General features: G+C 45.8%; 1 protein-coding gene across 1 annotated transcript; it reads left to right on the top strand.

Moving 5' to 3' along the window:
- The first annotated feature begins 158 nt into the window (after nucleotides 1-158).
- On the top strand, nucleotides 159-27,877 carry LOC130489589 (parathyroid hormone/parathyroid hormone-related peptide receptor-like). The gene is made up of 13 exons (XM_056863348.1): nucleotides 159-236; nucleotides 8,736-8,841; nucleotides 10,897-11,007; nucleotides 14,938-15,062; nucleotides 17,535-17,629; nucleotides 18,720-18,912; nucleotides 20,685-20,838; nucleotides 21,924-21,984; nucleotides 23,100-23,166; nucleotides 24,944-25,038; nucleotides 25,623-25,764; nucleotides 25,853-25,894; nucleotides 27,488-27,877. The coding sequence occupies exons 1-13, from the start codon at nucleotides 159-161 to the stop codon at nucleotides 27,875-27,877; spliced, it is 1,659 nt and encodes a 552-aa protein (XP_056719326.1).
- Nucleotides 27,878-27,982: the final 105 nt, after the last annotated feature.

The following is a 27,982-nucleotide window of genomic DNA, read 5'->3' on the forward strand; positions in this document are numbered from 1 at the left end:
CTGCTGGGAGACGATGAGCTCGGACACCCAGTACCTCCATCAGATGAATATGAGGATTGCATCGATGAGCATGGAGTGAGTGGTTCTTAAGGGCTGAACTCAGCCTGGCATAATTAGAACTCGCTTCCACTTTGGACAGCATCAAATCTCTGAGAACCATGGAGGTCTTGGCCCAGGCAGGAAGCGTGATGCCAGCCGTCCTCTGCTTCTCCCTTCTGAATTTGGTTGGGGCTTTGGTAAGTTGTTTTTTCAGTTTGTGTTCATTGGCCCGGTTCACAGTCTTGGTGTTGGGGGCATGTCCTGCAAAAGCCCCCCAAAAAAACTTGTGCAAGAGTTCTGGTGCAAATCCCATCAATTTCAGTGGATGATATATAAGTCTTGAGCTGTGCATTCTGCATCCTCCATCCTCATTGTTAGCCTGAAGAGGAGAAGACTGAGAGGTGATATGATAACCATCTTCAAGTACTTGAAGGGCTGTCATATAGAGAAGGGTGCCGAGTTGTTTTCTGTTACCCCAGAAGGTCAGACCAGAACCAATGGGCTGAAATTATATCAAAAGAGTTTCCGTCTAGACATTAGGAAAAACTTTCTAACAGAGCAGTTCCTCAGTGGAACAGGCTTCCTCGGGAGGTGGTAAGCCCTCCTTCCCTGGAGGTTTTTAAGCAGAGGCCAAATGGCCATCTGTCAGCAATGCTGATTCTATGACCTTAGGCAGATCATGAGAGGGAGGGCATCTTGGCCATCTTCTGGGCATGGAGTAGGGGTCACTGGGGGTGTGGGGGGAAGTAGTTGTGGATTCCCTGCATTGTGCAGGGGGTTGGACTAGATCAGGGCTTCTTAAACCTTTTCCACTCGCGACCCCTATTTGCCTGATAAATTTTTACACGACCCTGGGTATATAGGTATATAAAATAGGTATACAAATCAAACATTTAATGATAATGAATCATAAAGAAATGTATTCTGTATGTGTACTGTTGCCGAATTTTTGCAACCCCCACATTCAGTTACGCCACCCCATATGGGGTCGCGACCCACAGTTTAAGGAGCTTTGGACTAGATGGCCCTGGTGATCCCTTCCAACTCTATGATTGTCTATGCTAGAGGGACAGTTCCTGTCCTCAAATCTCCTGACCGAGCAGTGACCCAACAAGAGAAATGCAAAAATTTCTCCCTCCCAGCTGTGTTTCTTTCTCTTTCTCAAAAACCTCTGGACCGGCACAGAAAGGGCTGGAATGTTTGATGGCGTGATCAAGTCTTGAACAGCTCTGGAAAACAAGATTAACTTTCTTGGTCATTTGGCGAGCCTGTTTTTCTTCCCAGAAAAGAGAACCACCTGTATATTTTGAGGAAGGGGCAGTTGGTGGTGGTTCCAAGGGGAATCTTTCCATGACTGATGTAGTGCTGGAGTTATTCATGCAACACAAAAACCCATGAGAGACTTGGTCACCCATATAATAAAAATATTTGGATTGAACTGTGTGAGAGGGGAGCTGGAATGAATACAGCGATCTGCTCACTCCTCACAATTCTATCAAAACAGACTTTTCTCCTCTCTACGAAATATGCACACAGACAATCAATTCTGAGTCTGTGTTTTTTGTTTGCACTTTTCTGGCACAGGGATTGTAATGCATTTGTGGACTTCTCTAATCCAGAATGTGTGTGTGGGTCAAGTGCTGTCAAGTCGCTTCCGACTCATGGCGACCCTATGAATCAAAGTCCTCCAAAATGTCCTATCTTTAACAGCCTTGCTCAGATCTTGCAAATTGAGGGTCGTGGCTTCCTTTATAGAGCCAATCCATCTCTTGTTGGGTCTTCCTCTTTTCCTGCTGCCTTCAATTTTTCCTAGCATGATTTGTCTTTTCCAGTGACTCTGGAATGGCTTTCAGGAATGGCTTTCCCTAATAATTTCAGCTGAGGAATTCCCTAATAATGTCCCTAATAATTTCAACACAGGAACGTCCATTTGTATACCTAGATCTCCCCCCTCCCACTTTCCATTTGTATACCTAGACCTTCCCTTCCCCCTCCCCACAACAGACACTGTGTGAGGTAGGTGGGGCTGAGAGAGCTCTAAGAGAACTGTGACTAGCCCAAGGTCACCCAGCTGGCTTCATGCGTAGGAGTGGGAAACCAACCCGGTCCACCAGATTAGCATCCACCGCTCACGTGGAGGAGTGGGGGATCAAACCCGGTTCTCCAGATTAGAGTCCACTCCAAACCACTATACCATGCTGGCTCTCCACTTGAGGAGGTCCTCATGTCAGAATAACGCAGAAACGTGCAGTCAAAAGATGACTGCCCAAGATGAAGGGGGTGCGGATGGGAACATATTCCAGCACATGTGCTTGAATGCAGGCTACAATTACAGCCCTTTTGGCCTCTAGACATTCTTTGTTGAACCAAGATTTAGAGAAAAAGCCCCCCTTTCTTTTTTTGCATTTGCGCCATTATTGGACATCAAGAGGGGTTTAAGGTCTTGTACTAGATTTTGATGGAGGAGCCCTGTGGCGCAGAGTGTTAAGCTGCAGTGCTGCAGTCAAAAGGTCTGCTCACGACCTGAGTTCGATCCCAACAGAAGTTGGTTTCAGGTAGCCGGCTCAAGGTTGACTCAACCTTCCATCCTTCCGAGGTCGGTCAAATGAGTACCCAGCTTGCTGGGGGTAAAGGGAAGATGACTGGGGAAGGCACTGGCAAACCACCCCGCAAACAAAAGTCTGCCTAGGAAACGTCAGGATGTGACGTCACCCCATGGGTCAGGAATGACCTGGTGCTTGCACAGGGGACTTTTACCTTATACTAGATTTTGATAAGTGCTCAAAGGGTCTGGGCCCGATTCCAAACCCGACAAGACTATATTGTATTTTTGCATACTTTCAGATGCTAGGGCCTTTTAAACCTTTTGGTCCAGCTCTGGTGTCCATTTGGCCCGACAGCCCATATGTCCTGTGGCTGTGACAGATATTGGGTAGTGTAATTTACATTGTAATTGCCATATTGGTACAATTATAATCGTTGAGAGGGGGAAATGATCTCCCTCTAGGTAAGGTGATGCTTGAAATTTTCCAACCATGGCTAATAAAGACTCACAGACTAGCATATAATCAATGGTGGAGAATTTCCGACCAGCTGTGAATGCAAATTCACCAGGGTAGTCTCCATTAAGGGAAGGCTTGAATGCAAACCAGGTTTTGAGGGTTGCATCAGTTCTCGTTCCTCATGGTTCACATTGCTCGCCTTCTGTTGCTTAACACGAGGCTGTCAAAAGCCGAGCAAGACAAGAGGCGGCTTGTTCTTCGCAGGGTGGTCTGCAACTCCCAGGCAGAGAGGTAGTAGGATAGTGACGAGAATAACAAGCTGGTGTAGGAATCCTGCAGGTTGGCTCAGAACACTGAAATGTATCACAGGAGAATATTTGGCGCCTCTTTTCACCCCAGGGGCTGCAATGGATGTCTCTTAGGCATCCCAGATCTACCCTCCACCACCTTTCAAAGAGCTTTCTAGATTATTTATGTATATTATGAACCAGCGTGGTGTAGTGGTTAGAGTGTCGGACAAGGATCCAGGAGACCCCTGTTCAAATTCCCATTTGGCCTCAGAAACTTGCTGGGTGACCTTGGGCCAGTTTTGCACTCTCAGCCTAACCTACCTTGCAAGGTTGTTGTGAGAATAAACTGGAAGAGAGGAGAACGACACAAGCCACTTTGGGTCCCCATTGAGGAGAAAGGCAGGGCATAAATGAAGTAAAGAATAAAGAAAAGGTCTGAGACAATGGGGCTTCCCAGCAGTTTAAAAGCCAAGAATCACCACTGGATGATTACTAATGCAGAACTGAGCAGTCAGTGGATTTGGCAGGTTGTAACTCTGCTTAGGGTTGCAGTGGTGTGTGCATAAAGTGCCGTCAAGTCTCAGCCAATTTATGGCAACCCAGCAGGGTTTTCAAGGCATGAGACTAACAGAGGTAGTTTACCATTGCCTTTCTCTTCATAACGACCCTGGTATTCTTTGGTGGTCTCCCATCCAGTTACTAGCCAGGACCGACCCTGCTTAACTTCTGAGATCTGACAGGATCAGGCTAGCCTGGGCCATCCAGGTCAGGGGTTGCTCTGTTAGTCCCAAGCAATACCCCCTCCACCACTCCAATTTCAGCCTGGCTCTCTGAATTTAGCTTTAGACAGGAAGCAGTCACAGCACTCTTAGGATGTCTTCTGGCTCAGACCCTCGAACTGGGCTATAGGAACTTTGTGCAGAGGCTGATTGAAGAAGAGGAGACCCTGTGCTGTTCTCAGCTGAGAAATGAACACCTAAACGCATAAAGCTGCCTTATACTGAATCAGACCCTTGGTCCATCCAAGTCAGTATTGAATACTCAGACTGGCAGCGGCTCTCCAGGGTCTCAGGCAGGGGTCTTCCTGCCTACTCCCTTTCACTGGAGATGCCGGGGATTGAACCTGGGACCTTCTGCAAGCCAAGAAGATACTCTACCACTCAGCCACAGCCCCTCCCCTAATGATTGTTTCCTGTCTGTGGTACTGAAAGAGGAAGATGGCGTGTATTTAGAAACTTCAACCATCTTGGGCTCCTATTTCCATCCTGTTTGCATGTTCTTTGTACTGGTGCAACATTTTTAGCAATTTCCAGTTATGAAAAAAAAAAAAAGACAGAACACTCATGGAAATTTATTTTCTTCTGACACATGTTGGTAGTAAAAAATAAACCAGAGTCTTGTGACACCAGAAAAACTAACTACCGGTAGTTTTTCTTCTAGCAGATAGTTTCGTAGACGCTTCATGAGATGCAGGGAATAGGTTCCTGCTTAGGCAGACATTTATATATGAGGTTATGAAGAAAGTAAAGTTTAAACAGCAGGGTCAAAGGGGCATGCAATGCATGAAATACAAGGTGAGATGTAATGTGGTAAAATTCAAATGTAATGAAGAAAAGTACACAGACCATTCACCAAAGCAGTAGTTGGGGGATAACGCAATTTCCTTAGCTTTGCTAAGTCAGTTCACACCTGTAATGACTGAGAAATCCCCAGTCCTTGGGAAATGGTATCAAACTTCTTGACAAATCCTAATTCAGCAGTCTCCCTTTTCCTGGAGAATGGTGATTTTTAGGACAGCAAGATTCTAAACACCTAGCTCATATTTTACTGGGCAGCTTAAAAAAACTGGTTTCCAATTCTGCATATTTGAATCTCACAAGGCCCCCCTCTGCAATGTTTTGCACAATGGCCTATCTGAGCGTTGAGGTCCAAAGACTGTGTGTTATCATCACAGACCCCATTTTGTGTTATTACAGGGTAGGGTTGTCAGGTCCCTCCTCGCCACTGGCAGGAGGTTTTGGGGGCAGAGCCTGGGGAGGGCGGATAGTATCAGGCATAGGTGATCAAGGAAATGCCATCCCAGGTATTCACAGCTCTTTCGCCACGTAAAAGTGGCTTCTTCAGCCAAAGCAGCTTGAATTTTCAATCTATAATCAGCAATAGCTCATCTGCTCCCCAGACAGGTTGCTTCTCTCATGGGGTTATATCACCCATGCCTGATACTACCAAGCAATCTGCGACAAGCCAAGCCATTTGTGTTTTGGAGTGAGCAGTTCCACTCCTTAACAACTTTGTTGAGCTTCTGTTGGCTGTCAGCTGTTTCTGATGCTTGTTCACCTTTTGTAATCATTGTAATATTGTAATTTTGTATCCTTCTTGCTTAGTGATATTGGCTCCTTAGGAGCGTTGTTTGAATATATCTTGTTGATTCAGAATTCTACCTGGATTGTGTTCTGATTTGTTATTAGACTGCTGAGCCTACTGCTATTCTTTATTGCAACCTCCAGGTGGTGGCTGGAGATCTCCTAGGGTTGCAACTGATCTCCAGATGGAAGAGATCAGTTCCCTTGGAGACACTGGCCACTTTAGAAGGTGAACTCTGTGGCATTATAGCCTGCTGAGGTCCCTCCCCTCCCCAAATCCCACTGTCCCCAGACTTCACTCCCTAAATCTCCAGGAATTTCCCAACCCAGAGCTGGCAACCCTAAGGCAAGAGGCTAACAGAGGTGATTTGCCATTGCCTGCCTCGGACCCCTGTGTTACTAGAATCTTACTGTATGTTCTTCTCCTACTAAACAGCGCTAACCTATGGTGAATGTTTGCATTACCACCACTCGGATCTTGTCTATTTCAAACCTCTGCTGGATGCATTTGGTTATCTGGCTGTTCCTTGCTCGTTTTTACTTTAAAGAAATTACTTTTAAAAAAAACAGTTTATAAATGGGAATAAGGCAGGATTCATATAAGACCTATAAAAAGGACTCTCTAGGGAAAAGAGGGAGATCCATCATGAGACAGATTGACTTGGTAAAGGAAGCCACCGTCCTCAGTTTGCAAGGCCCGTGCAAGGCTGGTAACGATGGATCTTTAATTCATAGGGCTGTCATAAGTGGGAAGAACTTGACGGCACATAACACATATGGTTATATGTTGGTCTGGGACGCCGTCTGAAAAGACACAGCAATAGAAACTCTTTGCATGTGTTAAGTGCCGTCAAGTCGCTTCCGACTCATGGTGACCCTATGAATCAAAGTCCTCCAAAATGTCCTATCTTTGACGGCCTTGCTCAGATCTTGCAAACTGAGGGCTGGGGCTTCCTTTACTGAGTCAATTCATCTCTTGTTGGGTTTTCCTCTTTTCCTGCTGCCTCCAAAACTCTTTAAAAACGTTTAAAACCAATATTTGGCTGTCTTATCCCTGATTAGATCACCCCTTTTGCATCCAGGGCTTCATCGGGCCATGTTCCCTTTCCCTCCAACGCCCGCCGCAGTGATGGAAATTTCATTATTGAGAAAACTTTATCAGCTCTCACAAAACGTTCTGTGCAGATTGGCAATTTAATTGCAGCTGTCAATACCTGGACCTGTTTTCATTGTTTCTCGATGTCCCGTTTTATCTCTTGAAGCTGCCCCCATTTCCTGACAAATCTTTGCAAGGGAAATGAGCCTGTCCCTGGAAGATGTCGGGCGATCTCATAGCCTTCGGACATAGTTTATGATCATCGGATGTTGCCAAGAGGACTTGTATACCTGGGCCAGCCATTAAGGGGCCTTTGCTGGGTTCCCATTTCATCTCAATTTCCGCTCTGATGGCTTGGCCGTTATCTGTTCTCCCGTCACGTTTCTGCCCTTTCTTTTAACGTTTTGCTATACCGATGCATTTGAAAGCACACACAAAAACGATGTGTTCTATATCGCTGTACAAATATGCAGCTGCTCAAAAGTCATGTACAATCTGTCATCTGGCAAGTCAAAGGAGAGCTGCTAGCCCTATGTGATAGACAATAGAGCTTCTTTTTAAATGTATTACCGTCATTGAACAGCAAAGCAAATATTCAAATTAATTAACATGATTAAAAGGATGAAATATAGCAATTCATAAAACAGTATTAGGATTAAACGTTTACAATAAAATTAAATATTTATTTAATATTACCCATTCAGTGATATATTCCACTTCCCTTATCCGAATTAGACCAAGTTATTCTATGCTTAATACCTAACCTTGCGTATTTGGTGACTTTATAAGTTATCTCATTATTCCTCTCTGAAATGAGAATTGCTTGCCTGAGTGGGCAGAATTATCTGCTGGCCGGAAAGCTTCTCAAATGAACTGGTGGCAGTCTCATGTCCAGACTATGTCTATGACTTCAACCATGATGGTACGTATGATCTCTCAACCATCACTGCCAGGATGGTAGTATAGACACAACAGAACATGTGATATTTGATTGCAGGATTTACAATCAAATTCGGCAAGAATTGATACTACCCATTTTGGCTAGTTGAAAGGCCATATCACATGTTCTGTTGTCTCTATACTACCATCCTGGCAGCTACATATGAGTTCCTGGAAGGGGAACTTTTTATATTTACCTTCTGTCAGTGCCGACGGGAGAGCATTATATCACATTAAGGTGAAAGCTCTCCTACATTATGAATTACTTAAGTTGAGGAGGAAAGGCATCGGCAACAGCTTATTAAGAACAGAGATCTCAAACAATGGATTTTCAACTCTGTTGATAGAGCTTCTTTTTTTGCATCTTGCTTGGGACTGTCGAAGATGTGGATTATCAAGTCAGTTGCGGAGCACAATATATGGGCCAAGGGCTGTGTTCAGTTTGGGGCATGGCAAGATGGGCAGGCCTCAGATACTTAATTCAGTGCAGTGGTTAGCTAAAGCCTAAGCAACTCAGTTTGTTCTTCCCATAAGAGTGTTGGACTAGGAACTGGAAGAGCCAGGTTTGAATCTCGACTGTGCCATGGAAGCTTGCTGGTTGACCTTGGGAATGTCACTGTCTCAGTCAAACCTCCCTCGCAGGGTTGTTGAGAAGGTAGGAAGCGAGAACCATGTACACCACCCTGAGCTCTGTGGAGGAAGGGCAGAATAAAAATGTACATACGTAATTTCAAATTCCATATATCACTGGATTGCAACCTCCCCTCTCTATGCTGATTGCCAGCATGGTGTAGTGGTTAAGAGTGGTGGTTTGGAGCAATGGACTGGGTTTGATTCCCCACTCCTCCACGTGAACAGTGGGAGCTCATCTGGTGAACCAGGTTGGTTCCCCCACTCCTACACATGAAGCCAGCTGGGTGACCTTGGGCACAGTTTTGGCACAGTCCCCTCCATCTCCCACTCCCCTCTTCCCTGAGCCTGATCTCCTCTTTTTCTCTTCCGGCAGGTGGACACAGATGATGTGCTGACCAAAGAAGAACAGATTTATTTGCTAGACAAAGCAAAAGCAAAATGTCACAGGCAGATAACTGCCCAGCAGGGGAGCGTGAAAGGTACCTGGTTTTCCTATGTTTCTATTACTTGGAATAGAAACAAGGTTTTTTCTAAAAAGCATCCCATAGAACCAAGAAAAAACATGAACCTAGTTAAATATCCCCCCGCTGAAAATAGAAAGTGATTGTAATTTTAATTCAGAGAGAAAAGCTTGCCTCAGTTACCTGAAATTTGGAAAGCACTACTGTATGGTATTTAAGAACATAAGAAAGGCCATGCTGGATCAGACCGAGGCCCATAAAGTACAGCAGTGTGTTCACACATTGGCCAACCAGGTGCCTCTAGGAAGCCCACAAGCAAGATTACTGCAGCAGCATCCTGCATGCGTTCCAAAGCACCTAACATATTAAGGAATGCTGCTCCTCTGATCCTGGAGAGAATAGGTATGCATCATGACTAGCATCCATTTTGACTAGTAGCCATGGATAGCCGTCTCCTCCATGAACATGTCCACTCTTAAAGCTTTCCAAGCTGGCAGCCATCACCACATGCTGGGGCAGGGAGTGCCTCAATTTAACTATTTCCTGCCACCCACCCATCTCCAAAATATTGTAACAGATTTATACCTTGCTATCCTGTCGACACATTTGTTTCAAATTATATCCCACTTTCCCGACAATCATCTTCTAAAGCGACTTTTATCAATAAAGAAAGATGGTTACAGTCTAAAGATACACAAAAGAAGGGCAATGGAAGGGAAATATAAACGAGAAACTAGATTAGGGTCCAATAGCACCTTAGAGGCCAAGATTTTGGGGGTATAAGCTTTTGAGAGTCAAAGCTCCCTTTGGTCTCTGAGGTGCTACTGGACTCTAATCTAGTTGTTCTACTGCAGACCAACATGGCTACCCTCCAAAAATATAAACGAGAGAGCTTGATATACTATTGGGTTAGCAGGTCTTCCTTTGCTGGCAATCATGCTTGGATTGCAGCTGTGTGCCTATGAGTATATAACCTGCAAGGTTTCCCGGTTGTGTGAAAAGAGCCATATGCTCATAAGCTCTACACAGATGAATGCAAACAAGTGTGGGGAGGCAGAGCTTGCTACCATTATTCTGCTCCTCCTCTATGTATACATTAATGAAGTGTAAGGATGTGTCACTGGCCACCAAGACTAGATTAATTCATGCCATCGTATTCCCTATTACTATGTATGGGTGTGAAAGCTGGACAGTGAAGAAAGCTGATAGGAAGAAAATAGATTCCTTTGAATGTGGTGTTGGAGGAGAGTGTTGCGGATTCCGAGGGCTACCAAAAAAACCAAATCAATGGGTTATAGATCAAATCAAGCCTGAACTGACCCTAGAAGCTAAAATGACTAAACTGCGGCTATCGTATTTTGGTCGCGTCATAAGATGACAAGAGTCACTGGAAAAGACAGTCATGCTAGGAAAAGTTGAGGGCAGCAGGAAAAGTGGAAGACCCAACAAGAGATTGATTGACTCAATAAAGGAAGGTTGTCAAAAAAGATAGGACATTTTGGAGGACTTTCATTCATAGGGTCGCCATGAGTCGACTCGGAAGCGACTTGAAGGCTCTTAACACACCCACACCCACCCACAGGATATCTGTAAAAAGTCCCAAACCCTCAACATCTGGTAGCAGTCACTGATAACCTGCTCATCACCAAAGCACACTAGAGAGAAATTGTGGGAAGGGATGGAATGTGTTGAAGACCCAAATGAATACCCTTGATGCCTCAACACTCCTCTAAGTCTCAGTTTCATTAACCAACAGTGCATTCCTGAGAGGAATGCCTGCACCGGGCTTAAGTGGCAACACGGCTGCGCTGCCTCCTCCTGGCATAAAAAATCCGTGCAACCCTAATAGGGTTGCATGGGAGATATACCACCTAAAAGGTGGCTGGTGTTCGGCCCACTAATGCCAGCATTAGTTGGTCGGATGCTGGCGCGGGGGGCCCGTACACTGGCGCGGCGCCTTCCTGATTTCCTAAGGGCTTTCACCCTTAGATCTCAGGAATGCATTGTAAGGTTATCTTTTCCTGATCAACACCCTGCTATATAAAGTATTGACACTTTTTATTTCTTCGTTAGATGAGAATTGCTTGCCTGAGTGGGACGGAATTATCTGCTGGCCAGAAAGCTTCTCAAATGAACTGGTGGCAGTCTCATGTCCAGACTATGTCTATGACTTCAACCATGATGGTATGTATGTTCTCTCAACCATCACTGTATGCTTCTGATAGTTGGGGAGTTCATTAGATGGCAGGAATCTGGGCAACCAGGTTTTTATCTCATGGTCTTGGGGTGGTGATAGAATTGCCAGGTGCCCCTGGGAACAACTCTTTTTTTTCCTTTTAAATGTTGAATAGTCATCATCAATCATTTTATTTGCAGCCATAGACCATCAAACAAATTGAGTTTACATTACTGAATAATATAGAATAAAACAAGTACAAAATACAATTAAAATTGAAATGCTTAAAATGTAAAAAAAGTGCAGAGGTACATAGCTAATTAATATCAAAGAACGAAAGCTGTATATTATTAAAATTGGAATGCTTAATAATAGCAAAAGCTTGGTAAAATAAGCATATCAGAAACAATTCTACGCATTCTCAATTTCTTCGACTACTGCATAGACTTAAGCGATCTTTGCCTTATTTTCGTTGCTAACCAAGCAAATCTGGCCACGCTAGCAGATAAGCTAGCTATTGTGTCTGATAGGAGGAACGCTAGACGTTGTTTTCTCAGAGATCTGGGGCAGCCCACTAATAATGGGATCAATGAACCTGTGCGGATACAACTCACATTCTAGAGTATGGTGGTCCAAAAAGGGCGTGTAACACCCCTTTTGAGAAATTGCCCCCTTGGCTTCCCAACAAGCTAGGCCAGTCACCATGGCTCAATTGTCTACTTGTCTAAGGTAAACCAGCTTAAAGCCTGTTTAATTGTCATTGCTCCGAACTAAGGAACTTTTGGAAAGGATGGTTCTGTTAACAAGCAGGAACTCTAAAGATTTCTTGACATCGGATAGATGAAGAAAGACAGAGACATTCCACATATGATGGAAGCGGTTTGAACACATGTACCTTTATTCAAGAAAACATGAAGAACGAGACACCTCCCAAATAACCCTACCCTGGGAAACAGTGCCTTGGAATGCAGTAAAGATATGTCAAAACCAGTTCTGCTTCAATTTAGAATGCCTGTTTGCCTTTCCCCTGAAGATCTCGGTTAGGGTTGCCAACCTCCAGGTACTAGCTGGAGATCTCCTGCTATTAAACTGATCTCCAGCCGATAGAGATCAGTTCACCTGGAGAAAATGGCCACTTTGGCAATTGGACTCTACGGCATCGAAGCCCCTTCCCTCTGCAAACCTGCCCTCCTCAGGTTCCGCCCCCAAAATCTCCAGGTATTTCCCAACCCGGAGCTGGCAACCCTTAGTGTCATGCCAGGCGAGGATTTTTCTGCTTATGTGGGCTCACTGACTGAACCACACACACCCTGCACTTTTATGCCAGCATGGGGGTGTCACTTCATATCAGCAAAGCCAAAGGGGAGGGGAAGAGTTTGACCCCTTTCCATCCCTCTTGTCATGATCGTGATAAGAACTGAGCCCCAGGGCAGCTTCTCTGTTAGAATGAGAGCGCTGATCTCCCAGCATCTCATCTAGTATGACATTATGTCTCATTGTTGGAAGGGATGCCATATATTTTACAGCAAAATGTGTCTGACAGTTGAACGGATAGGGCTGCCAACCTCCAGGTACTAGCTGGAGATCTCCTGCTATTACAACTGATCTCCAGCCGATAGAGATCAGTTCACCTGGAGAAAATGGCTGCTTTGGCAATTGGACTCTATGGCATTGAAGTCCCTCCCCTCCTAGGGTTGCCAACCTCCAGGTGGTTGGAATGACAGAACACTATCATTCTAACAACCTAGGTTCTTCTTTTTGAGGTGGTAACCTCCAGGTGGTGGCTGGAGATCTCCTGCTATTACAACTGCTCTCCAGCCGATAGAGATCAGTTCACCTGGAGAAAATGGCCACTTTGGCAATTGGACTCTATGGCATTGAAGTCCCTCCCCTCCTAGGGTTGCCAACCTCCAGGTGGTTGGAATGACAGAACACTATCATTCTAACAACCTAGGTTCTTCTTTTTGAGGTGGTAACCTCCAGGTGGTGGCTGGAGATCTCCTGCTATTACAACTGCTCTCCAGCCGATAGAGATCAGTTCACCTGGAGAAAATGGCCACTTTGGCAACTGGACTCTATGGCATTGAAGTCCCTCCCCTCCCCAAACCCTGTCCTCCTCAGGCTCCACCCCCAAAACCTCCCACCAGTGGCAAAGAGGGACCTGGCATCCCTGTGAACGGACCATGTTCGGCAGTGACTATCAGATGTAGTAGTAGAAGAAGAGTTGGTTTTTATATGCCAACTTTCTCTACCACTTAAGAGAGATTCAAACCGGCTTACAATCGCCATCCCTTCCCCTCCCCACAAGACACCCTGTGAGGTAGGTGGGGCTGAGAGAGCTCTAACAGAACCGTAACTTGCCCAAGGTCACCCAGCTGGCTTCATGTGGAGGAGTGGGGAATCAAACCCAGTTCTCCAAATCAGACTCCACCGCTCCAAACCACCGCTCTTAACCCCTACACCACACTGGCACTTCTGTAATGTAAGCCAATTGCTGGATCTGTACATTTCGTCACCAAGTGACTCAAAAACCCGACAAACAGGTTTGCAGCATTGTTATTTTTTAAACTGTGCATGTGCAAGAATGATACCAGTCCAAACAGAGTGGCAGTTATTTGCATTGCTAAGGACTGCTTCAATGAACACCAAATGGTAGGGTGTTTTTTTTAAGCACAGCATTTATTTACAACTGATTTATATGATGAATGACTGATTTGACTGTCTATTAAACAATTGCCTGTTGGGCAGAGCGGCGACACAGCAAAGGAGACTGTAGAACTCCGTTGGGCTTTGTGAGAATGCACATACACAAAAAGCCAACTGCACTGATAGGAATACAGTGAAGCAACCTGCCAAAGAGCCACGGACCGGTCAATGAACAGCTGAACAGTTCACTGAAAAATCAGCTCTCTGTTCATCCCTGGCAAACAGGCTATTGGCCCAAGAAAGCAACTCGGCACAAGTACAGAAGTAGCTATTGGCCCAAGAAAGCAACTCGGCACACGCACAGAAGTATTCTTGCATTTGATGTTTACGTATTCCAATGCTGAGGCCATTTGCATTGAAAAAGAAGCTAGCTTTGCACCAAGAAAAGAAGCTAGCTTTGCACTATAGCAGGGGTGGGGAACGTCAGGCCCAGGGGCCATATAAGGCCCACGAAATCATTTGGTCTGGCCCTTCATGTGTCCTGGCAGATCTCTAGCTCAGAAGGATGCTACCCTGCCTGAATCTCTTGGGCCCAGCTGGAGACGGCAGAGATCAAAAGTGAGTTGCCCTAACCCTAACCCTCAGAGCCGTCTCCAGTCATGCCTCTTGACTAAATGTTTGATTAAATATAGCAGGCTAATTTTTAAGTTGATAATTTTGATGTTATAAATATCCAAATGGCCCTTGGCAGAAAAAAGGTTCCCAACCCCTGTTCTATAGGGTTGCTAACAGAACTAGTCTAGCTATCCCAACAGGGAACCTCTGAATTTTGACTGACCATACTAGCCTGGTTAGGCAGAAGGACCAGTTTTCTACCCAAGGGGAGTTTAGAATTGTAACTTGTAAGACGACAGAGAGTTTACACCAACTTAAGATATTAAGGTAGAGGAACTGATGAAGAACGAAACGGCCGTCTTCCTCACCTGTCTGACATCTGATGAATGATCATATTGCTGTAAAAGAAATAAAGAAATAATATTAGAATGCGATATTTATATACTTACCTGTGAACTCATATCTGGTGATACTGTCATGTGTAACTATTTTTTGGATGCTTTGTATACCCAATGCTTTGTTGGGGATAGATTTATTGGAATATAATTGAGATTGCTTAATTATATGGTTTCTGTGTGAATTTTGGTTGAACTACCTGGTGGTTGGCAACCCTCACCTTCTAGCTACTCCCCCTTGCCTGGTTTCGATGGTTAAACTCTGCTTGCCTCTTATTTCAGGTCATGCCTATCGATACTGCAGTGGCAACGGGAACTGGCACTTGGTACCCAACTCGAACAAGACATGGGCCAACTATACAGAATGTGCCATATTCTTTGCACCAGAACAACAGAAGAAAGAGAAGGTTGAATTATTGGATACAATTAATGAGGGAAAGGGAACTGGGAAGGGGGATCAGAGAAGAAAACAGAGGCTTTTGGGTTTTGAAGAGGAGGGGTCATGACTCCATGGTAAACCGCATCCTTTTGCAAACAAAAGGTCCCTGGATCTCTCCTTAGTATTTGAAGGATCTTGAGTACCAGATGTTGGAAAAGATCTTTCTCTGCCTGAGATCCAGTCACAACTAGTTGGACCAAAGTTCTGGCTTCAGTATAAGGCGTGGTAAAACAGTCTTCCCTCAGGTTTCCAGAATTTGCTGATAAGACCTTATTTGCCATAAGTGAACAAACTCTTTTAACAGTTAGCACCGCTAGAGGTCAGAATGGAGTTGTACATAACCTTTCTTTTAGCAAAAACTTTCTGAATTTTCCCCTTTGGTTCTTACCTCAATTCCTTTCTGAGCAGAATCTGAACTCCTGGGAATGAAGCCTGCCTTCAAAAATAAAAACCTGAGAAGGGCATTTTCTTCTCTTCTCTTCGTCCTTTATTTAACATGAACCAAGTTTAGGTAAACGATTACCTGCATTTCAGTAAAAACCCTCCAAACCCTCCCTCCCTCCCATATTTTGAAATTGGCTAAAATCATGTGGCTACCATTTTGTGATTGGTCTCAACAGCCATTTTGTGGTGGTACCCACTACCCTCTCCCAACATTCACAAAGTGCTTGCAAAACACGAAAGAAAGAAAGAAAGAAAGAAAGAAAGAAAGAAAGAAAGAAAGAAAGAAAGAAAGAAAGAAAGGGAGGGAAGGAAGGAAGGAAGAAAGGAAGAAAGGAAGGAAGGAAGGAAGGAAGGAAGGAAGGAAGGAAGGAAGGAAGGAAGGAAGGAAGGAAGGAAGGAAAGGGAGAAAGGGAGAAAGAAAGGAAGGGAGGGAGGAAGGGAGGGGAGGAAGGGAGGGAGAAAGGGAGAAAGGGAGAAAGGAAGGGAGAAAGGGAGAAAGGGAGAAAGGAAGAAAGGAAGAAAGGAAGAAAAAGAAAGAAAGAAAGAAAGAAAGAAAGAAAGAAAGAAAGAAAGAAAGAAAGAAAGAAAGAAAGAAAGAAAGAAAGAAAGAAAGAAAGAAAGAAGGAAGATTCACCACGAGAATAAGAAACATGCTGACCATTTTCAATTGTGTAGAAGCTGACAACCCTGAGAAAGCCAACTCAACAGGGCGTGATAGGCAGCCTCTGTGGCACACTCAGGAGGTGAGCAAGCCATGTTTTACACCAGCTGCAGACTCCATAATGCCTTCACAGACTGTCGCATGAAGATGATATAGGTAGGGTTTAGGGATGCCAGCCTCCAGGTGAGACCTGGGGATCCACTGGAGTTACAGCTCATCTCCAGACTACAGAGATCAGTTCCTAGGGTTGCCTGATCCTCCCTGGCACCAGCAGGGGGATGAGGGGGTAGGGTTGCCAGATCCAGGCTGGCAAACTCCTGGAGATTTGGGGGTGAGATCATCAGGGAAGGGAATTCCTAGGACATGGTTACTGGTTAGGCTAGATATAGGGCTGTAAGGAGATTGTGGAGTCTCCTTTATATATATATATATATATATATAAAATTTTCTATGTTCTTACACTGAATTATTTCAACAATCAATTTTTTAACAAATAAAAAAAAACTATTGTTGTTGATCGTACCTTATTACTTAAAATAAACAAACCTTGACCCCCCCTTCACCCCCTCCATCTAATAATAAATTGTAGTCTCTTTTGCATAAAATTACTAATCCCGATATTATTTTATATCCTAAAATATAATCACTTCATTTAACATCACTTAGGTTATAAATGCATTTCATTAAAACATATATTTCATTATGGCAAATAAATCAATATATGATTATATAAAAAAAGAAGTCATAAAAAAGGATTAGATTAACGAGTAACCTTTGAACATCCCCATTTGAAATTCATTTTCACAGTAAATCCTCCATGCCTCCCATTCCCCCAAAAACTGTGCATTATCCTTTTGGTCTATCAATGCCTTGGAGTTTCCTTTTTTGAGAGATTTTCAATGGAGGTAGAGAATAGAAACCTCACACCATCTGTTAGCAGACCTGTCTTGAACAGACCTTCAATACAGGAATTTCTAAGAACATAGGAGAGGCCATGCTGGCTCAGACATCCCATCAAGTCCAGCAGTTTGTTCACACAGTGGCCCACCAGGGGCCTCTAGGAAGCCCCCAAACAAGACAGATGCAGCAGCATCGTCCTGCCTGTGTTCCAAAGTGCCTAAAATAATAGGCATACTCATCTGCTCCTGGAGAGAAGAGGTATGCATCACGACTAGTATCCATTTTGACTAGTAGCCATGAATAGCCCTCTTCTCCATGAACATGTCCACTCCCCTCTTCAAGCCTTCCAAGCTGGCAGCCATCACCACATCCTGGGGCAGGGAGTTCCACAATTTAACCACGCGTTAACTATGCGTCTCTCTTTCCCCCACCTAGGAAGTGTTTGACCGCCTGCACATCATATATACCATTGGCTACTCTGTCTCCCTTGCCTCCCTTGTGGTCGCCATGTTCATCCTTTGCTATTTCAAGTAAGTAGGGGGGGGGGGAACCTTACTGTATTCAGATTCTGTCCCGTCCTTCCATATCCAGAGAGAACCCTTCCACAGCTGCCTGGCAAAGAATTCCTTTTGCAAAGGTAGGTGTGCTGAGGCTCCAAATCTGCATGGAGGTCTCATACTCTGACTCGGAAGCGCCACCACCAAATCCCAGATACATGGGATCAGGTAGCAATGCACTTAGGGATAAGGAAAGGCGCTCTGTACATGCTTAGTGCAACTCTTGCCTTATTATGTCACAGGTCTGAATTTGTGGCACAGAAAAAAGGTTCTGGGCTGTAGAGACTCCTGGCTGCCATTAGCGTCCCATGACTGGCATAGCATGAGGGGAGAGACTATTAAAAAGTCATTTAAATTTATTTATTTATTTCACACTGCAGATGGGGTCGGGGTAGTTTAGGTCTTGCAAGACACATAGAGATGGGCGGTAGTGTGGTCATTGCAGAGAGTAAAGCGGAAGATGGGAGGGAGTAATACCTTGGCCGCTTTCTTACCAGTTCCTCTTACCAGTGTGTATTCCCGACACCCCCTTGAGAGCCAGTATGGCGTAGTGGTTAAAAGTGGCAGACTCTAATCTGGTGAACTGGGTTCGATTCCCCACTCCTCCACATGCAGCCTGCTGGGTGACCTTGGGCCAGTCACAGTTCTCTCAGAACTCTCTCAGCCCCACCTACCTCACAGGGTGTCTGTTGTAGGGAGGGGAAGAGAAGGAGATTGTAAACCGCTTTGAGACTCCGTAAAGGTAGAGAAAAGCGGGGTATAAAAACCAGCTCTTCTTCTTACTTGTACCCCCTAGTCATTGTGCCCTTTCCTCCTGCATGGGAAGGTATCGTGGCTCAGAGGAAGAGCCTCTGCTTGGCATGCAGAAGGTCCCAGGTTCAATCCCTGACATCTCCAGTTAAAGGGACTAGGCAAGTAGGGGATGTGAAAGACCTCAGCCTGGGACCCTGGAGAGCTGCTGCCGGTCTGAGTAGACAATACTGACTTGGATGGTCCAAAGGTCTGATTCAGTATAAGGCACCTTCATGTGTTCATGGGTTCAATGGGTTCCGGGTGTCTTTAGGCGACTCCACTGCACTCGGAATTACATCCATCTCCACCTCTTTGCATCCTTCGTCTGCCGAGCCATGAGCATCTTTGTGAAGGACGTGGTGCTCTATTCCAGCACCCTCCCAGAGGGACCAGAAAAAGCACATACCGGGGACTGGAATACTGAGGAGCTCAGCTTCTCTTGGGGACCGAGGAAGGCCCAGCTGGTGAGTCCAAGTGCAGAGACAGCACTTCTGTTAACCCACTAGAATTCAGATATGCTTGGCTTTAAATCTTCACAGTAGGGTTGCCAGCCTCCAGGTGGTGGCTAGAGATCTCCTGGGATTGCAGCTGACCTCCAGCTAAAGTTGCCAGGTCCCTCTTCACCACCCGTGGGAGGTTTTTGGGGTGGAGCCTGAGGAGGGCGGGGTTTGGGGAGGGGAGGGACTTCAATGCCATAGAGTCCAATTGCCAAAGCAGCCATTTTCTCCCGGTGAGCTGATCTCTATTGGCTGGAGATCAGTTGTAAAAGCAGGAGCTCTCCAGCTAGTACCTGGAGATTGGCAAACCTATCTCCTGCTGACAAAGATCAGTTCACCTGGCGGAAATGGCCACTTTGGACTCCATGGCATTATACCTCCCTGAAGCCCCTCCCTGAACCCCACCCTCCTCAGGCTCCAGCCCCAAAATGTCCAGGTTTTTCCCAGCCTGAAGCTGGCAAGCCTACTTCACAGAAAATATGCCTCAGGTATTTTTTAAGGTAACAAGAACAATGTCTTGCATCTTGACAAATTTCTCACCTCCCGCTGCAGCCCACTCTATTTCCTAAACTGCTGTTTGTGAGGTTCAGGGGAACCCCAGGAACAAAAGGGTGCATGATCTGGACTGTGAGGGAAGAACAGGTGAAAATCATCCCCCTTTCTGGCAGAAATTCCCTTCTGCCTGCCAGAAATGACCTTTATGACTTCCGACTAACCAGGCTCAATATGCTTCACTCAGCAACATTTTTGATATGTCAGCGTTCTAGTTTTGCAAGGGGGGGGGGATCTAGTTTTGCAAGAGTTGGGTGATCTCTGCGACGTGAATTTGCTTATCCGCCTGTTCGTACTTTTCAGTTCCAGTTCCTTAAGTAGCTAATTGAAATCTTGCAAAAGATTAAGACACGGAACTCAAGAAAGGAAGAATGGGTTGGGATTGAAAAGCTAGACAAAGAAGATTGCATCAGTAGTCCTAGATTAGCTGGTTGTGGGCATATAATAGAAAGTAGATACTGATATGGGGAAAGGCAACCAAGATCAAGTTAATTCATGCCATCGTATTCCCTATTACTATGTATGGGTGTGAAAGCTGGACAATGAAGAAGGGAGATAGGAAGAAAGTAGATTCCTTGGAAATGTGGTGTTGGAGGAGAGTGTTATGGATACCTTTGACTGCCAAAAAAAAAAAAAATCAGTGGGTTACAGATCAAATCAAGCCTGAACTCTTCCTAGAAGCTAAAATGACTAAACTGAGGCTATCTTACTTTGGTCACTTTATGAGAAGACAAGAGTCACTGGAGAAGACAATCATGCTAGGAAAAGTTGAGGGCAGCAGGAAAAGAGGAAGACCCAACAAGAGATGGATTGAGTCTATAAAGGAAGCCACAGCCCTCAATTTGCAAGACCTGAGCAAGGCTGTTAAAGATAGGACGTTTTGGAGGACTTTGATTCATAGGGTCGCCTTGAGTCGGGAACGACTTGACGACATTTAACACACACAGATACTGAGAGCCAGTGTGGTGTAATGGTTAAGGATCTGAGAGATTTGAATTCAAATCTCCATTATTACTGGGTGATCCTCAGGGCCAATCAGTCTCCCTCCGCCTCACCTACCCCACAGTGTTGTTGTGAGGATAAAATGAGGACAGGAGAATCATATATTCTTCTCCTAGCTGATTAAGAAGAGGGTGGAGTAAAAATGCTCTAGATCGACAGCCTTGTGTTTTTCTGCATCCTTTCAGGCAGGCTGCAAGGTGGCTGTAACCGTATTCCTCTATTTCTTGGCTACCAACCACTACTGGATCTTGGTTGAAGGTCTCTACCTCCACAGTTTGATCTTCATGGCTTTCCTCTCAAACAAAAGCTGCTTGTGGGTCCTTACCCTCATTGGCTGGGGTAAGCCTAGTCCAGTTTCCATTCTGCTTTCTGTTCTGATAATAAATAATCTGTGTGGGGATCCTCAGCCAGGACTAGAAACTTTACTATAGCGTGGTGTAGTGCTGAAGAGTGGTGGCTTGGAGCGGTGGACTCTGATCCGGAGAACCAGGTTTGATTCCCCACTCCTCTGCATGAACGGCGGAGGCTAATCTGGTGAACCGGGTTGGTTCCCCCACTCCTACACATTAAGCTAGTTGGGTGACCTTGGGCTAGTCACAGCTCTTAGAGCTCTCTCAGCCCCACCTACCTCACAAGGTATTTGTTGTGGGGAGGGGAAGGGAGGGAGATTGTAAGCCAGTTTGATTCTTCCTTAAGTGGTAGAGAAAGTCGGCATATAAAAACCAACTCTTCTTCTACCTAAGGGCCAAACCAGAGAGGCACTGAGGGACAGACCCCCCACATCTGTATTTGAGAGGTCCTTGCCACAGTAGTTAGCATTCCCTCTCCCACACTTGCCTATAGTTCCTCTGGCGTGGGGGATCTGGGGAACCGTACAGCACATGTAGTCACTGAGTACCATTTCCTCTTGGTGGCGGGAAGTGCCGTGAAGTCACAGCTGACTCATGGCGACCCTGGAGAGTTTCCAAACCAAGAGATGTTCAGAGGGGGCTTGCCATTGCCTGCCTCCGTGTCACACCCCTGGTATTCCTTGGAGGTCTCCCATTCAAATACTAGCCAGGGCTCGGGTTGCCAACTGCCATTTAGTATCAGATCTCCTAATACAACTGATCTCCAGCCGATAGAGATCAGATACCCTGGAGAAAAATGGCCGCTTTGGCAATTGGACTCTAAGGCATTGAAGCCCCTCCCCTCCCCAATCCCCGCCCTTCTCAGGCTCTGCCCCAAAAACCTCCCGCCGGTGGTGAAGAGGGACCTGGCAACCCTAGCCAGGGCTGACCCTGCTTGGCCTCTGAGATCTGATGAGAGCGAGCTAGCCTGGGCTATCCAGGCCAGGGCTTTTTCCCCACTGTCCTTTAAGGTCTCATTGGAAACCCAGGTATTTTTCTGCTCTCTTCCCCCCTTTTTTTTTTTCCTCCCTCGAGGGGTGCCTGCTGTCTTCGTGTCAATATGGGCCAGTGTCAGAGCATCTTTGGCAGATACACAGTACGTACTCTTCTCTTCAAGGGTATTTTGGAAAATTTGCATTGTGCATTGGCAGGATAGGTCAATGAGAAGGATGTGAGCCAACCGCTTCACCATTTCCACCTTGAGACAAACTTTTACCACTCTAAAAAGACCCCCCTATAATGGAGGCATAATAAGGTCGGCTGTTTATCCTGGTTTAAAGAATATCCTCCTCCCAAATAAACCCGATCTGCTTATTATCAAGTTATCATCGATGCTGACCATAAACATTTCTAATTTCTAATTAAACATTTCTAACCACACTAAGCAGAGTTGCAACATTTTAAGCTAGGGTTGCCAACTCTAGGTTAGGAGATTCCTGGAGATCTGGGGGCGGAACCAGGGTAGGATGGGGTTTAGGGAGGACCTCCAAGGGGTACAACTTGGAAGGCTTTAAGAGGGGAGTGTTCATGGCTACTAGTGAAAATGGATACTAGTCATGATGCATACCTATTCTCTCCAGGATCAGAGGAACATGCCAAATATATTAGGTGCTGTGAAACACAGGCAGGATGGTGCTGCTGCAGTTGTCTTGTTTGCAGGCTACCTAGAGGCACCTGGTTGGCCACTGTGTGAACAGACTGCTGGACTTGATGGGCCTTGGTCTGATCCAGCATGGCTTTTCTTATGTTCTTATGTACAATGCCATGGATCATAGAAATAAATTATTGTGTAACAACCTTTCATTCCCAGAAAGCATGAAGGCTGAACTAGTGTCATCTCTGAATCTGGAAGTTACTGGGTTCAAAATTTGGCTTGAACTCACTAGGTGGCCATAGATAAAGCATTTCTCAGCCTCAGATTCCCCCATCCTTCAGTGTTGGAAAAATAGCATGTGAATCATCTGGAACTCTCTAAGGTGCTATATAAATGTTAAACTTCCTTCTGGCTTACACAATTCAGCTATCCCCAAATTCAGAACTACACTGTTGGCCAACCCTGGTCTCCAGTAGCTAGCAAAGTAGTCTAAATTCTGTGCTTTGTTGAGACTCATTAAAGGAACAGGGCACACCGAATTTGAATTCCACAGAGGTCAAGTCCAGCATGGTGTGTGGTCATAGCCCTTTCTGTTTACTACAGATTCTCTTCATCAGGTGCTGGGACCTCAGCGCTGGACGCATGAAATGGATCTACCAAACCCCGATCTTAGCAGCAATCGTGGTAAGGTGTGCAGAGTGAACGGGGAAGGGGAGAAAAAAATAGGCCCCAAATGCTACTGGGTAGGGAGAGCACACTTTCCAATATCCATCTGCAATAGCCACACCCAAGTGCCCACATTTGCCTTACTTTGCTGCCGGCTGTAACCAGGATTTTGTAAAGAAACTCACAAGAAACTCCAATTTGGCAGGACAGAAAGGGGGAAGAATGAGAATCCCAGCTCACTGGCAGTCCAAACCGAAGTTAAAGGTAAAGGTCCCCCATGCAAGCACCGGGTCATTCCTGACCCACGGGGTGACGTCACATCCCGACGTTTTGTAGGCAGACTTTGGGGCCTAACGCACTCAGTATATACTACATTTAAAAAAACGTGTTGTCCAGGTTAGATCGCACCTCAGACCTCCCATTTCGGCTTGGAAATGCTTTGGAAGCGCCAGACATCTGTTTTTCCCCAAAACGCCTATACCACAATGTATTTCGTTATGTGGTTTCAAAACCGGCAATCCAAGGGGTGCGTTCAGTTACATACGCTATTCAGTTCTCCTCCCCTCTTTTTGCAACACCCAATGAAAAGCCTTTCTCCTCCCATCCCACCTTCCCCCTTCCCTCTCATTTGCATCCACCAATCATGATTGTTACTTAATCCCCCCCTCCCCAAGTGCTTGTGGTCTTACAAAGGAACACGGGAACGTTGGAACATTAGATCAACCATTTTTATTTGTGCAGGGTCCCAATCAAACATTTCCCTCGTATGGAATGTCCTTGAAGTGAATTTTGTAAACGGTTCGTGGGCTTGAGGGGGAAGGAATGCAGAGGAAGGCGAGGGCTGGAAAAGTAGGGAAATTGCTGCGAGCAGCAGATGGGGGAGGGGGAAGCAGCAGGAGGAGGAAGGCAGAGAGACTGAGGGATAGAGAGAGCGCCCGCACACACACACACACAAGTCAGGGCTCTCCTGCCAGCACAAAGTTTCTCCCCGCCTGTTCCTCCCTTTCTCCCGCTGCCGGGGTTGAGCGTGCCTCCCTGCTCTCAAAAAAAATTTTTTTTAATGTGCTCGTCCCAACGAAAAAATGCAAGATCGTTGGACCAACACCCGAAAAGATGGCAGCTCTGTGATTAGCACTGTGCAAGGAACAGCTCATTTTGGGGTTTTTTTTTGGGGGGGGGGGAAATGCCTGCATAGGTTGTGATTAGGGTTTCCCTGCAGTGCAAATGAGGCAATTCTTAATGGAGTACAGCGCTCCTGCGGATCAACAATATTGCGCATGTGTGGGGGGAAAAGGGGGAGGGGAGGCGGGGAAGCATCAGCGACGTAGACATGACGCAGTGCTCCCCCACGCTCCTCCTTGCGATATGACAATAAACCGTCTTGGGAGCAGTCTTAACAGGCACGGTGCGATCTGAAATGAAGAATTCGCATCCAAAACACACACACCGAGCACGATGATAATATGCTGTAAATTGTTGGTGCAATAAACCTCTTTGTTTACGGGGTGGTTTGCCAGTGCCTTCCCCAGTCATCTTCCCTTTACCCCCAGCAAGCTGGGTACTCATTTTACCGACCTCGGAAGGATGGAAGGCTGAGTCAACCTTGTGCCGGCTACCTGAAACCAACTTCCGTCGGGATCGAACTCAGGTCGTGAGCAGAGCTTGGACTGCAGTACTGCAGCTTACCACTCTGCGCTATTAGGCTCTTGAACCAGAGTTACACCCTTGCAAACCGATTGATTTAAAAATGTTTAAAGGAAGGGCAAAACAATGCTATTTTTGTTGTTGCTGACAGGTCAATTTCTTCCTCTTCCTCAACATTGTGAGAGTCCTTGCATCCAAACTGTGGGAAACAAATACCGGAAAATTAGACCCCCGCCAACAGTACAGGTATGCAACCTGAAGCTCAACGGCTGCCGTTTTTAGAGCTTTGGTCAAGAGGATTTCTCATGAAAATTCTCTTTGTGTAAATCTTGTAAGCCAGATGAGGTGGAATATACATATTTCCAATAAATACAGTCACTTCCTTGCTGGCTTTCCCCTCTGCTGTATTTTCTCATTATTAGAAGTCTCTCGTTACCTTTATCACCCCCAAAGCCCAAATTCACTGCAAACGTCTAGTCACCACTCAATACGGCCTTTTTTTTTTTTTACTGTTCCATATGTTGTAGCCAAGGAACTGCTAAGAAGGGGCATGTGTGTGTGTGAAGTGCCGTCAAGTCGTTTCCGACTCATGGCGACCCTATGAATCAATGTCCTCCAAAGTGTCCTATCCTTAACAGCCTTGCTCAGATCTTGCAAATTGAGGGCCATGGCTTCCTTTATAGAGTCAATCCATCTCTTGCTGGGTCTTCCTCTTTTCCTGCTGCCTTCAACTTTTCCTAGCATGATTGTCTTTTCCAGTGACTCGTCTTCTCATAATATGTCCAAAGTACGACAGCCTCAGTTTATACTGTTTGTTTTTCTTCTTTCAGTAAGCTCCTGAAATCCACTCTGGTACTGATGCCCCTCTTTGGTGTCCATTATGTGGTGTTTATGGCCATCCCTTACACAGATGTCTTCAGCATCCTTTGGCAGATTCAGATGCACTACGAGATGCTCTTTAATTCTTTACAGGTGAGTTTTTGTGGCTGTGAGATGCAGCTTTGACCTACTTCCGCTGCTACTGTTCTTTCATCAACGGCTCTCTCATCTCTCCTGGCAGGGTTTCTTTGTGGCTTTTATTTACTGCTTTTGCAATGGCGAGGTAAGTTCAGATTTCACTCATCTGAGGGAATGCATCTGTATGATTTCTGCAGGACCATACAGCTCCCCCTTTTCCTCTGCACAGAGATGCATGTGGGTTTATGTGTAATTATATTCTGATCTTCATCTTTTGAGATGTGGTGACCTATCTCATTCCCTGCTGTCTTTCTGGGGAATGGGTACATATTTCACTGCAATATGTTAATCTTTTAAAATAGAAGATATTCCCAGAAACCAGATTCTGGGAGGTGTCTTTTGCTCCTCCTAATCTCCGATTTAAATGGGCTGCTAATTGTAGTTTTACACAATAATGAGTGATACCTGCCAAAAGTCAGTCCAGGCCTCCCAAGATTCCCTCTGTCCTCTCCTACCCAACCCAAACATTGTCTGGAAAAGAAACGCTTGCCCTGCTTCACAAGTTCTCAGGGTATCCAGAATATTGTTCCCCCCACACACAAGTTTTTCCACAATAATTCTCATTAGCTACGTCACATCCTATGTTTAAATATACTTGTACAGAAGATTCCTCAGCTACAGCTCAGATTCAGTCCTGTTTACATCTCGGTACCCTGGCAGATTTCCCTCATGTAACCTGCATCTCTCACCTTTCTTGTGAGGAAAGGAAAGCCACTGGAGATCAGTTCAGGGTACAGATAGCATGCCACCTAAGGAATTTTCTCAAGTAATAGGTAGTCCCCTGTGCAAGCACCGGGTCATTATTGACCCATGGGGCGACGTCACATCCCAACGTTTACTAGGCAGACTATGTTTATGGGGTGGTTTGCCATTGCCTTCCCCAGCCGTCTACACTTTACCCCCAGCAAGCTGGGTACTCATTTTACCGATCTCAGAAGGATGGAAGGCTGAGTCAACCTTGAGCCGGCTACCTGAAACCAACTTCCGTCGGGATTGAACTCAGGTTGTGAGCAGAGCTTTTGATTGCAGTATTGCAGCTTACCACTCTGTGCCACGGGGCTCTTTCCTCAAGTTATACCTGCATCGAATTTTAGGAAACTTTCTTAGTGGGAACAAAGCTAGGAGGAAGATGCCAAAAGGAAGGTGGACGTTAGACATCAGGAATGAGCCGTTGGTTTGAGCTGTTGTGATCAGTTGCTGGGTCCAAAACAGGCACCCGTCTTGTCCAATTAAATAAGGAATCAAGCAGCACCTCCAGGATCTGAGAGTCAGCGTGGTGTAGTGGTTAAGAGCGGTGGTTTGGAGTGGTGGACTCTATCTGGAGAACCAGGTTTGATTCCCCACTCCTCCACATGAACGGTGGAGGCTAATCTGGTGAACTGGATTTGTTTCCCCACTTCCACACATGAAGCCAGCTGGGTGGCCCCAAGGTCACAGCTCTCTTAGAGCTCTCTCAGCCCTACCTACCTCACAGGGTGTCTGTTGTGGGGAGGGGAAGGGGTTGTAAGCTGATTTGATCCTTCCTTAAGTGGTAGAGAAAGTGAACATATAAAAACCAACTCCTCTTCTTCTCTTGACCTCTGCTTCATTTTGCTGCCGCAAACACAGCATCACCTCTAGGATTATCACCAATCGTGGTCCAAGACGTGGCACTTTGATGGTCTGTCTCCATCCCCAGGTACAAGCAGAAATTAAGAAAGCCCGTTTCCGGAGAAACCTGATACTAGACATCAAGCAGAAAACCAGAGCGACCAGCACGGGTAGCTACTATTACGGAGGGCTTGTGTCCCATGTCACCAACAGCGTAAGTCTGAGTGTGGCCGGCTGGGGGACAGCCTCAGCAACAGCGGTAGCCCTGCCTTTAGGGGCCAAGAACTGGCTGCCACATCTCACCCCTGCTGCGACGGCTTCCCTGGAATCCACGCCAGGTTCTCCCACGCTGCCCGGGTCTCCCAGCCAAGAGATTACGCAGAAGGCCTTTGAGGAGAACCTAAAAGCTTTAAGGGGGTCCCTTCAATCACTGGGAAGCCACTCCGGCCTCAAGGAAGAGCAGGAGACCATGTTGTAAAAAAAAGCACAGAAAATTACAAGCTGGATTAAGATCAGGCCTCAGAGGCAGCAGATGATAAAATTTTAGAGCTATAAGACTCAGTTATTCAACCGATGCTTTATG

The sequence above is a fragment of the Euleptes europaea genome, chromosome 18, assembly GCF_029931775.1.
Source record: "Euleptes europaea isolate rEulEur1 chromosome 18, rEulEur1.hap1, whole genome shotgun sequence".
NCBI classification, from domain to species: Eukaryota; Metazoa; Chordata; class Lepidosauria; order Squamata; family Sphaerodactylidae; genus Euleptes; species Euleptes europaea.